Genomic DNA, 12,951 nt, shown 5'->3' on the forward strand with positions numbered 1-12,951 from the left:
AAAGGGCGTCTCCTGTGGCACTTTAACGTTTTTAAAAGTGTTTCCTTCACCATCTGTACCACCCTGCCAGGTAGGTCCACGAGGTACGACCCAAGAAGCAGGCATTCCATAAGCACCTGCTGTGTGTGTCAGGCAAGAATCCTGGGGATATTGAATCCAAATCCAATCAGTCAAACCATTCAGCACTTATTAAGTGCTTGCTCTCTTCACATTTTGTTTTTTCGCCTTTGCGGCACTCAATAAGTACTAATTGTTTGATTGATTGGCAGGCCATCTCGCATCCCTAGGCCGTTCCTTGACAACGGTTCTCCTTGCCAGGGTGCAGAATACTGCCCATCCACGTGACTTCTACCCCGGTTGTCGGGTCCACTTCAGGGCGTCCACCCGAAGTGGGTAAGGACCTTCATTTGGCTGTCCAAATTTGACCCACCCATCTTTCCTGACCATTTATTTCTGGAGTCACCTGATGTCTATTCCTAGTTTCTATGAGAACAAACTCTCAAACTACTGGATGACCCCTGATAACTCAAATTTCTAGGTAATTCTAGCTGCCAAATTGATTTTAAGCTCCTATCTGACCCTGAGTAAACTCTGGTTATACCTTTTTTACTTTTAAGATAAATAGAGCTGTTCTTCCTCAATCTGGTCCCAACTAGAAGTTGCAAAGGAAGCGTATTGGTAGAAGGAATTTCTGCCAGTGAAACACATCCTTCATTCTATAGGTAGTTCTGCTTTATGGAACTTGCCCGCCATCACCCTTCCAATTTACCAGGTTCATTCTAGAACCTTGATGTTTCCTTGTTACACACACATATATATAGATGCCATTTCTACCTCTACAGTATATCAAGCAAACAATATCTTCTCAATCAGAGATCTTCATTGAGCCCCTCTTCAGATCTTTTGGATTGTTGAAGTGGACTCCCAATATCTCCTTGCCTATCCTAAGTACCCCCATATTTAAGTCGACCTTTACAGAGCTGCCAAATTAATTTTAAGCTCCCATCCTACCCTGAGTAAAAAAGACTTTTTTACTTTTAAGATAAAATAGAGCTGTTCTTTCTCAGTCTGGTCCCAGTCTGTCTTTTTCAGTCCTCTTAATACATTGGACCTTCCAATTCTCCTAGCCAGATTGGCTGTTCTCTTATAGAAGCTCTCACTTCCTTCAACACAGCTCAAGGACCACCTTTTATATGAAGCCTTACCTGTTCCTCCAAAATTCTAGTGCTCTACTTTCCTAAATGCCCTGTAGTTATTATACATATAGATATATAGATATCAATGTATATATTCTATATATCTCTACAGAGAATGCAAACAAGGTTTGCTTTTCTTTTTGTTTTTGTTACTTCAGAACCTAGTACATAATAGATTCTTGGTTAATGCTTGTGGATTGAATTCTTGGCTGGTGACAGTGTGTAGCTTACTAGTAACCACTATATTTTTCTGCAATGCCCTCTGAAAGACCTTCAACTCTAGAATCTAATAGCCCTTAAATCATAGGAAAAATTTTGGGTTTTTTTGTTTGTTTTTAAGATGAGCTTTTGTTTTAGGGGAAAACTTGGGATCATAAAATTTCTCAAAGACAATCTAGTCCGTTTCTTCTTTTCCTGTTCAGTTATGATCCAGATCATTGCCTTTCCTCAATGTCTGTCCAAGATAAATGTACTAATAAAGCATTCCTATCAGTTGTCTATTTACCTATAACCCATCATACAAAGATGCTCTGGATATGCAAAAAAAGTAAATGATGAATGTAGTCCCTTCTATTTTGCTAGTTTAGTGAATGTTAGTTGCCATGGAGACTCAGGATAGGAAGTAACCATGGCAACCAAGCATATTTTTACCCAGAGAGCCTTACTTTTCAACTTGGGAGTTAGAAAAATGGTGATAGAAAGAAGGATTCAATGGCGTCATCTTGGCTGAATCAAAGGGAAGAGAGAAGAGATAGAAAAGACTGGGCAGTAGACTAATGTGTCCTATCCCGGTGTACCTTGCCTCCTTCCACCTTTCTCTCAAACTCCCAGACATTTACAGATTGCTGTTAAACCAGTGACCTTCTGAATTGAGGGGCTGTGCCAAAACTGCTTAGAGCTAATTAATATGGCCAGTAATACAAAAAAGAACTACTGAAGGTTCATCCGTCAAGCACCTGACAAGTTTTCCCCTATTTTTTGAGTGCAGGAACTCTGTTGTAGCCAAAACCCAAAGCTTGATAAATGCTTTATTCATTCATTAGTGGTCTAGGGATCATTCACATTATCATCCCCATTTTACCGACCAAGAAATTGGTTTTCAGAAAATATATTGAGATAGTGAGAGGACTCAGTTTTTCTCTGCTTTCTGGCCGGAGATTCAGTGTTCTTGCAACTATACCCACCCCATGTTTAGTGGGGTAAATTGCTTTATTAATGTTTCTTGAGTGTTTGGTATAAAGCTAACTAACTCAGAACTGGTGGTCTAAACTTAAAGGGTGAGACCCGGGTAGCGCCCCCCACCCCCTTGAGCAGTTGGGGGAGGGACTCTCTGCCTTATTTTCTATATGGGAGAAAAATCCGTAGTGTGATGTGAGATTTGTGCAATGTGGCCACACCCCCTAGCCCCCAAGAGTGAAGCTGGGGGCGGAGCGGGTGGGCGACAGCTAGGGAGGCTGCGGCAGTGGAGGCGGTGGTGGCAGAGAGAGCAGCGGCAGCGGCGGAGGTGGCAGCAGCAGCAGAGGCGGCGGCAGCGGCGGATCGTTTTCCGTAGCAGAGACAGCCCCGCAGCGCGGGTAGCCCGCAGTCCGTGTAGTCCTAGGGCGGTGAGAGGCAGTGGGTCGGGTAGAAACTGGTGGCTGGGACACGGGTGGTGGAGAAGGGGGCAAGGCAGCCCAGGCATCTGGGAGAAGCAGGCAGCCCATTTGGGTAACGCTCGTTGGGGTAACTATTGGGTCTTCTCGGGTCTCGGGAGGCCAGTCTGGTTTGACTGGCAGCCCAGCGATTGCCCTTTTCTGCAGACCCACCTGGCAGCTGCCCCCAGGGCTTGGTGCTCACGCATTGGGTGCTCAACGCTCATACACTGGGTGCTTAGCGCCCATACACTGGGTTTTCAGCAACTGCAAAATTAAATGTGGTCGCGCCGTTTTTTGTTTTTTGTTTTTTGTTTTCCCTTTTCAGGCAATTGGATTTCCAGGCTTTTTTGAAGATGTCGGTAGTGGGTTCAGTCAATGAATGTCTAGAGCTTCAGCTGCTAGAGCTGGAAATGTTGTTTTCAATGTTTCCGAACAAAGGAGAAGTCTGTCTTGAGGATGCTAATTCCGTGAGGCGAGTGAGGTCCTACTTGAAAAATCCGAATGGACCCCTGCCCCCCAGAATTGGGTTTGTAGTTATGGTCTATACAGACTTTGAGGTGAGTCTCCTGAATTGCCCAACATTCTGTTATTTCTTAATAATTCAATTACCTGCAACAAATAGTTACATATTGCTAATGGTTTTCACGATTCTCGCTAATCTAGATTTTGCTCTTTTGAGTTTTTAAAAGCCTATGTTATAGCCAATGACATTACACAAAGTAAGATTTTTATTAGTGCTTCAATGAAACTGAAAAAATTTTTTAAATTGGTATTTTTTAAAAGGATTTCCAAATTTCTTTGTTAAAGTAAATTTTTTGTTGATTTTTTTGTTGTTATTTCTACATGACCATAATTTCCCATAAATCCTTTTCCCTCCACCAGCGGTATTTTTTCGAGAGGGAAAAAAAATCAGTTCAACTGACAGATTCATTCAAAAGATCCAGGTATAGATTAGGGATATCTCATATCTCTTCACTTAAGTCCTGTTTAGTCTTTATAATTTTGGTACATTAACTTTACCTTGTAATTATTATGTATATTGCTTTTTTGGCTCTTCATCAATTTGTACAGATTTTTCCATGCTTTTCTGTATTTATTCATACACATCATGTCTCACAGCACAATAATGTGCTATTACATGTACCACAATTTATTTAGCCATTCCCCAATTGATAAGCATCTTTATTTTCAATTCTATCTTATCACAAAAAGTGCTCCTATACATATTTGAGAGTAATTGAAGACTTTTTTTTCATATTGCTGATTTCCTTGGGGTACAAAAAGCTCAGGAATAGAATCTCAGACTCAAAGTGATGGTTTAGTCATTTTATTTTCATAATTCCAAAATGATTCTACCGTTTCAGAGCTTCATGAGCAATGTATTAGTGTGCCTTGTTTTCCACAGCCCCTCCAAATTTTTTTTTTTTATTTTTACCAATTTATAGGATGTTGTTTTGATTTATTTCATTTGTTTGGTGATTTGGAGCACTTTAAAAAATTGATTGTGAACACAATTCCTTTGAGAACTGTTCATATCTTTTTACAATTTATCTATTAGGAAATGTCAATTAATTATATATGTATATACATATTTATATTTATATATGTGTGTGTATTATATGTTTTTAAAATTATATTTTGGATGGCAAATTTTTATCAAATTTCCCCCCCCTCCCCATTCAACTACGTCCCTTCTTATCACAGATGCATTAATATTATCTGTACAAAAGACATTCAGTTTCAAGTTTCCCTCTTCTGTTGTAAACAAAGTGTTATATCCATTTTACTTGAGACTTTTTAGAAGTCCTTTTTTAAAGGAATTTTAAAATTCCCTCTTCCTCCTCTTCCCTTCACCTAATCCTGATTCCTTAGATTTTTTGTTCCTTTGTTTCAAGATAGTTATTACATATTTGTTATTGATATTCTTTAAAAAATTAGTTCTGAATTCTTCCCTATTCTGCCTCTCCACCTATTGAGAGGCAAGAAAATGTGATATCAATTATACATATGAAATCATCCAAAAGATATTTCTATATTAGCCATGTTGCAAAAAAAAAGCAAGAAAAAATAAGAAAGCAAGAAAATGATGCTTTAATTTACACATAGAGTTCACAGTTCTCTCTCATAATAAAAGCCTTTCTTTCATTATGAGTCCTTTGTAATTGTATTGGGTCATTATAGTGAAAAGAATGGCTAAGTTTTTCCCAGTTGGTCATCATGACAATATTGCTATTTCAGTGTACCATGAATTCCTATTTGTATTCACTTCACTTTGCTTCAATTCCTGTACATCTTCCTCAAACCATTCCTCTTATCATTTCTTATAGCATAATAGTATTGCATCATATTCATATACAAAGTTTTGTTCAGCTGTTCCCCAATTGATGGCCATCCCTACAATTTCCAAATCTTTGACATCACATAAAGGGCTACTCTAAATATTTATATATACGACCTTTTCCTTTGATCTCTGGGGGATATAGATCTAGAAATCTAGTGGTATTGCTATGTCAAAAGGTATGATAAACAATTTGATAGATTTTTGTATATAGTTCCAAATTGTTCTCCAAAATGCATTGGGGTATCAGTTTTTCCACACAGCCTCTAGCTTTTGTCATATTGGCCAATCTGATTGGTATAAAATGATACCTCAGAGTTGTTTTAATTTGCTGTAACAGTGATTTGGAGCAATTTTTTTATATGACTACTCACTGATAGTTGACTATTCATAGCCTTTGACTATCAATTGGGGAACAGCTCTTATTTTTATAAATTTGACCAAGTTCCTCATATATTTGAGAAATGAGCCATTAAGTTAAAAACTTGCACCAAATTTTTTTATATTACTTAATTGTCTGTGATGCTTTTTAGCAAAATGAAGTTTCCCTTCCTATCTTTTTAAATTAGATCTTTTTGCTTTTGCTTTGTTTGAGATTATGATTGCTACCACTGTTTTATTTTATTTCAGCTAAAGCAATAATAGATTCTTCTCTAGCCCCTTGTGTTAACTCTGTGTATGTCTCTGTTTCAAGTGTTTCTCTTGTGTACAAGATATTGTTGGATTCTAGTTTCTAATCCATTCTGCTATCTGCTTCTGTTTTGTGGGTGAGTTCACCCCATTCACATTCACAGTTATGATTACTAACTGTATTTCTCTCCATACTATTTCTGCTATTTATTCTTCTCTCTTCCTTTTTTATCTTGTCCCTCTTCAAGAATCTATTTTGCTTCTGACCACTTCTTCCCTTAATCCTCTGCCTCTTAAAACTTCCTTCCTCATTTCTCTTACTGCTTTTTCCTCCTAATTCTCTACTGGGTAAGATAAATTTCTGTACCCAGATGTGTGTACACACACACACACACACACACACACACACACACACCACAACACATCCCTCTTTGAACCAATTCATATGACAGTAAGATTCAAGCATTACCCATCCATCCCCATTTCCCCCTCCATTGTAAAAGTTCTTCCTTGCATGTGCTTCTTTTAAGTGATTTAATTTTCATTTTTCTTCTTCTTCTTCCCTTCTTTTTCTTACCCATCTGGGTTTTTTTTGAGATCATCCCAAAATAATTGACTCACATCCATGCCCTCTGTTTATACAGATGCCTCCTAACTGCCCTAATAATGATAGTTATTAGGAGTGATGTTTATCATTTTACCATATAGGAATGCAAATACTTTGACCTTATTTGGGTCCGTCATGATTTCTTTTTCATATTGAACAAAAATTTTTATGTTTCTCTTGAGCTTTGTGTTTGGATGTCACATTTTCTATTCAGCTCTGGTCTTTCCATCAGGCATATTTGTCTTCTTTTTCATTAAATATTCATTTCCCCCCCTGAAGAATTATACTCAGCTTTTTGCTGGGTTTTGCTACTTTTGCCCTCCTGGAAAATCATTTTCCAAGCTTTTTTCTCCTTTAAATCTCATATGATCCTGATTGCAGTTCTACAGTATTTGTGAATAGTTTCTTTCAAGCAATTTATAATATTTTCTCTCTGACCTGGGAGCTCAGGAATTTGGCCATAATATTCCTGGAAGTTTTCATTTTGGAATTTCTCCCAGGAGGTGATTGGTGAATTTTTCCATTTCTATTTTACCCTTTGGTTCTAGGATATTCTTATAGCTCACTTATTGACTGCCTGCCCTCTGTTGGTGGGTTTTTTTGGAGCTGGATCTCAAAGCATCTCAGCCCTTCTCCAACACAATTCACTACTACCTTATAACTTCCCCCTAGAAGCCACAGTAAAGTATAGCATTAAGGGAAAAAAATTTTTCCCACCCAGAGGAAAAAAGGTAAAAATATCTTTTTAAAAGCTTTGATAAGAGAGGGCAAGATTTAGAAAACCTAAATTTTTAGAACAGATTATTTGTTGTAATTAAATTAAAGCTTCAGGATGCACTATTTTGCATATCGTGGAGTTAGAGTGCCTAGGCTTTGTTCTCAATGAGCTCGATTAAGGTGCCCTTCATCTCTAGCCTCCTCCTGCACATACATTCAAGAGCCCTATGTCCATTTATAAGGGTAGTCCCTCTTGTAGTGGGCACTGAAACACCTCGGTTGTTGTAATAGCTGACAATTTTTTATATATTCTAAAGTTGGCAGAGCACTTTTCTCACACCATTTTGTAAAGGTAGGTAATGCAAATCTTTCTTGTTGGAGGACTTTAAAAGTTGCTGGCACCACAAATAACAAAATAACATAAAATCCTTTCCTCTCCAAACATCTTGGTGTTGAAGTGGTCCTGGGATAATAGATGGGCTGTATTACCTTGCCAGCCCAGCAGGACCATCTCACACTGCCCCGGGCAGTAGCTTCCAAGAACATAGGAGTCCTTCTCCACCATGGGTATTAAGAAGAAAGATTTTTATCAGCAGAAACTTCTGATGGGGTTTTGTGTGTCTTCCAAACAGGGGCTTTGACATGTGAATTGAGAACAGGGACTGCCTTCTTTGTGATCCGTCTAGCAAAGTGCCTTTTATCCCTCCTTTCTGAATGCCCCGGGCAGGGCCAGAGCCCCAGTGTGGCCCTGCTCCCCGGCGTGACTCCTGTGTAAATGTGCCTGGGATAGGATCGGGAATAGCCCGCGGTGGGGCGGCCCTTTAAAGTCTGCAAGCACTTGCCATAGATTAGAACTTAGGAAAGGGGAATCGCCGTTTCTTAGGAGCCGGGCACTCCTCTGCAGTGGTGCTTTACGCGTTGTCTGGTTTCCCTTCCCAGGGGGACGTTGAGTTGCAGGTCGCCTTTCCTCACAACTACCCCAACGCCAAGCTGCAGCTCTTTGGGCGCTCCTACTCCCTTGACCGGCAGCAGCAGCTGCAGCTCAATAAAGATCTCACCGCCTACATCACCACCTTTGATTCCGGAGAGCTGTGCGTGTGTGCGGCCGTTCAGTGGATAAGGGACAACAGCGCCCCCTATTTCCGGAAGAGCAAGCTCTTTTCTGAGCCTGTGGTGAAGCGCAAGATCGTGAAGACCATGTTTCACCGCATGTGGATCTACAGCCACCAGATCTGTCGGCCGGAACTGCGGAAGAGGATTCTGGACAGTGCAAAACGTCAAAGTCTCACCGGGTTTTTTATGACAGGGAAGCCAGGTATAATTTGTGTGGAGGGCACGAAAGAGCAGTGTGAGGAGTTCTGGCACACTATCCGCTATCCCAACTGGAAGCACATTTCCTGCAAGCATGCGGAAACTGTGCAGGTAGAGGGTAACGGGGATGAGCTGCGGATCTTTAAGATCTTTGAAGAGTTGCAGTTTGAGAGCCATAATGGTCATGGTTTCAGGCATGATTACCACATAGATCTGGGCAAGTTCTTGGAATTCCTCAGAAAGCATCAGAGTGAACATATTTTTCAGATTCTATTTGGCATTGAAAGCAAACATTCCGACCATTAGAAATATGTTCACAGAGCAGCAGTTGTAATTTTGCAAGTTATTCCACTAAGAATAAAAACTTGAGTTTAAATGGAATTCCGTTGATATGTTAGCTGCTGCAGTCTAGAAGTGAGTTTTTTGTTTGTTTTTAATCATCCTTTTTTGGGGTAGTAAAGGAGGTGTGCAGTATCAACCTGTTACTTTCATTAGGAAACTCTCAGTTGAAAAGTTCCTCCTCTGATACAAGTCAATACCAACTCTAACATTTAATCTTGAGAGGTTATGGAACTTGCCCATGATCACAAAGCTAATATATTGGAGAGGCAGATTTGAACACTGCTCTTCCAGACTTCAAGGCCAGCCCTCTAACCATTAGGCAATGCTTCCTCTTAAAAACAGTGTGCCTCATTTGAAAGATTAATGACTTTTTGCCCCCTCATGCATTTTTAGCACTAGGATGCTTTGCTTACTGAGTATCTGGATCATTAGGCACCCTCTGTAGCCCTGTTTTATGTTCCCTTTATGATGTACCACCAAACACAGTTCATGCTAAGTACAATGTAGATATGTAGAAATATGTGTTTGTGGATTAGTGTGATTGCCATTGAGCACCCATTGTAAATACTTAGTTTGGGATTGTTAACAGCTCTAGGACACCATGACCATCACAAGAAATCTGTTGTACTCTGACCAACTGCAAGGTAGGGAACTTTTATGCAGGTAAAGAAGATCTGGGGTTCTTAAATGGTTGCAGGCGCCTTCTGGTTCATTCTAGACCCCGCAAAAGTACCTGAAAGCAAGAGCAAATTCACCCCATCTCATCTATGTAAACATTGGGTATTCTTGCTGAAATGCACTGACTGTGAAATTCTTTATTAAGGGAGATGCAAAATTAGCTCACAGCTTGGAGAGGATAAGGACAGATAAAAATTAAACCGTTATGGTGTTATGAAGAAGAAAGGAAGACTAAACTAATGTCCTAACTAACTTAAGTTGAGATTGTAATAGCAAACAAATAAAAGGAACAGAACATTTAAAAAATAATAGAAAATGTGTAATATGGGCATGATCTGGCAGAATTTTATTCCAACTAATTTCTTGGACTGATTATCTCAGTTTAGAACATGGTGCTAACCAGCAGCCCATTGTTGTGAGTTAAGTCCTAAGGCAGGACAGTAAGCTTCCTACCCTGTTAGCATGGCTATAAGCTGGAATTGTGTCTTTGGCCAGCCCTTTTGCAAGGATGTATCATATGGTAGCATCAGTAAATCCATATTAAATGGTGTGAATGAGTAGCCCAACATCATGCAGGATTGGTGTCGGGAAAAGAACATTAAATTTGGAGTCAGAAGATCTGATTTTGAATCCTTGGTTTGCTCCTTAATATTGTGTTCCCTTAGGCAAAGTCCTTTAACTTCCCTGGGATTCAGTTTCTTCATCTATAAAATTATGTCCGGCTATCCTAGAGGTTCTTAACCTTTGTGTTATGGACTACTCTGGTGAAGCCTTCTTAGAACAATTTTTTTTATTGAATAAAATAGAATATATGAAACTATAAAGAAAACCAACTATATTGAAATAATTATCAGATTATTTTTTTGAAAACAAATTTGCAGACTCTTGGTTAAGAACTTGTGAGTTGATATAGCTCATCTAGCTCTAAATCCTAAAATAATCTGACAATTTAGGAAGATGGGGGGAGGGAGAGAAGGGGAGGGGAATGCTTGTTTTAAGTGTCATGTCTTTATACAAAAAGCTGTTCACTTTTTATTACATTTTCAAAGAATCATTTTTCAGATTTTTTTCTGTAAGTGAAAATATGTCATGTAGTAGGTGAATTTTTTCATATAGTATCCTTAAAATATCAAAAGTGTACTTATTACTCATAAATGTTCAACTAAATGTACTTGTTTTCTTGTCTGTTGAATGGGCAACAATATCTGCTATTTGCCTACTTGAGATATATTATTAGTAAAGCAAAAAGTACTTGTCAATTTTCCTAGTACAATTTGTCTGGATTTCTTCTTTCTCCTCCTCCCTTTTGTAAATGTATTAGTGTATGTGTTATATCTTGCTTCCACTCCCCACTTCCTCTAAAATGTAACATCCCTGAGAACAGGGACTGTCATTTTTTATCTTTGTATCCCCAGTACAAGTATATTTAGTAGTATCTGTGTAATAAATGTTGCATTGACTCAAATTCTACTCCTTTTGTTTATTTCCATATCTTCACTGGGTTTTCCACATCTTGGTCTGAAAACGAGCTAACTTACAGTTTTGAAAAATCACAAGCATCAAAAATAAAATATTTTCTCCTGTAGCAAAATTTCAGAGTTGAACAGGACATCAGGCCAGCCTAATCCTGAACAAGAATGAGGTTTACAATATTTCCAGCAAGTGGTCATCCAGCTTCCACATATGAAGACCTCCGATCGGAGGAACTCGTTATCTCCCAAAGCAGTCCATTCCACTTTGAGATTGCATTAGATGTTAGAAAGTTTTCTGCTTCTGTTAAATTTAAATCTGTTTCACTGCAGCTTCCAACTATTTATTGCTCCTCCTTTTGTCCTCTGAGGTCAAGGAGAATGAATAATAGTAATCCCGTTGCCCTTTTCATAATTGAAAACAGCTACAATATTTTCTCAATTTTTTCAATTAATTCAACTAATCCTCTTTGAGCATTTTTTCCTACCCTAGAAGAACATCTTTGTCATTTTCATATAGCATTTGGGAAACAGACCCTCACATAAGGGCCCAAGACAAACCACTCTCAGTCTAAGGCACTAGGGGGGGTTCAGATTATAATTGATGAATTGTTGACCTACTCTCCAGTCAGCCATGATATATAAGTGAGTTGGATTTAAGGGAGGGAGAGCTGGGCAAGAAACTCTGCCTCATTTTCCCTTCCAGAGTCACCTGGGTCCAGGGGCCAGATGTAGATAAGGACGACTGCAGATGGTAGATGATGCTGGATGCAGTGAGAGACCTGGGCCCTTTTTAAGCTAAAGTCTCAATTTGACAGAGACAATGCTCAATCAATGATTAAGGTTAGGTACCTAGTCTAAAAAAAAAATCTAAATAAATAAATAAATGAATGAATGAATGAATCTGGTGGGAGGGGGGGAGAAGACCTTAGGGTTTCTGCTCAAAGCAGAAAAGATGACTGTTAACATTCAATTTGAGTTGACCAGGATCCAAACAATGACCAAATTGGGCTTGGCCTAGGACCTATTGGAGGCCAATTAGAATCATATTGGTTTTGGTTTAAGGCCAGGTCTTCAAGAAGGAAATCTAGCCAGTAAAACCCAAGGAGGAAAGCTGCAGCCCCTGTGGAAGGCCCCATCTCCAAATGGTGTTCTCCACCTCACTCTAAGATGACTACCTCTCAGGTTCAAGGTTCCTCTTTGGGTGTCTGGATCCACTCGACCAAGTACCCCATTCATGTCTATTTTTTTATTAGCTAGAGGAGAATGTAATTATTTTCAAAGTAAAAGCACTTAAATAAAATTTCTATGGTAAGGAGGGTAGTAATAAAATATTACTTAAACCTTGGACACACTCTTCCACTAATATATCATCTGTGAAAAAGTAACTGCGGCTAAGGAAGGTTTGTGGAGAAGCATGCTCTCTGGAAACATGTTTGTCCAGGACTCATTTATGGACAGAAAAGGAAACATCTCTGATAACACAATAATAGAGTTACCATCATGCTATTCTTGTTAAATCTGTTGTTAGTGTGAAATCCCTATCAATCAGATGGGTGGGAATGAGTTTTACTTTCTGCTGAGAATTGCTCCCTGCTCTCATTGAACTAAGTTTCCAAACTGCACTCATTCAGCTTTGTATCTTGCTCCTCATTTCTCATCCTCCAGTTTTTCTCAACTTCAACATTCTTTTGATTTACTATGCCAATTAATGGAAAGAGGGAAGCCCTTTAGGTGGATTTCTTCAGAAGTGCTTTTGTTTTTATTTCAGTTTCTTGCCTTTATTAGGTGACTAGCCTCAAAATTTTGCAGACTTTGAATCATATACACATGGACTTTCCTTCCCCCAAGCTGTATCCCACCAGTGAAGGAAACACATGTAGAAAACATATGGTTATTGATCAGAGAAATGCAAATTAAGACAACTCTGAGATACTACTACACACTTATCAAATTGGCTAGGATGACAGGAAAAGATAATGCAGAATGTTGGAGGGGATGTGGGAAAACTGGGACACTAATACATTGT

The 12,951-nt window shown here is 39.1% G+C and overlaps 1 protein-coding gene across 1 annotated transcript; it reads left to right on the top strand.

The window, feature by feature from the left end:
• Positions 1-2,550: 2,550 nt before the first annotated feature.
• Positions 2,551-10,918, top strand: RWDD2A (RWD domain containing 2A). Its single transcript, XM_051997328.1, has 3 exons — positions 2,551-2,800; positions 3,156-3,387; positions 8,062-10,918. The coding sequence occupies exons 2-3, from the start codon at positions 3,184-3,186 to the stop codon at positions 8,737-8,739; spliced, it is 882 nt and encodes a 293-aa protein (XP_051853288.1). The 5' UTR covers positions 2,551-2,800; positions 3,156-3,183; the 3' UTR covers positions 8,740-10,918.
• The last annotated feature ends 2,033 nt before the right edge of the window (positions 10,919-12,951 follow it).

The sequence above is a fragment of the Antechinus flavipes genome, chromosome 4, assembly GCF_016432865.1.
Source record: "Antechinus flavipes isolate AdamAnt ecotype Samford, QLD, Australia chromosome 4, AdamAnt_v2, whole genome shotgun sequence".
Classification (NCBI taxonomy): Eukaryota; Metazoa; Chordata; class Mammalia; order Dasyuromorphia; family Dasyuridae; genus Antechinus; species Antechinus flavipes.

Bases quoted from the DNA above. Each gene is read 5' to 3' on its own strand.
- RWDD2A (XM_051997328.1), top strand. From the start codon at position 3,184: ATGTCGGTAGTGGGTTCAGTCAATGAATGTCTAGAGCTTCAGCTGCTA. The intron at 3,388-8,061 runs GTGAGTCTCCTG...TTCCCTTCCCAG, and splicing joins TGGTCTATACAGACTTTGAG to GGGGACGTTGAGTTGCAGGT.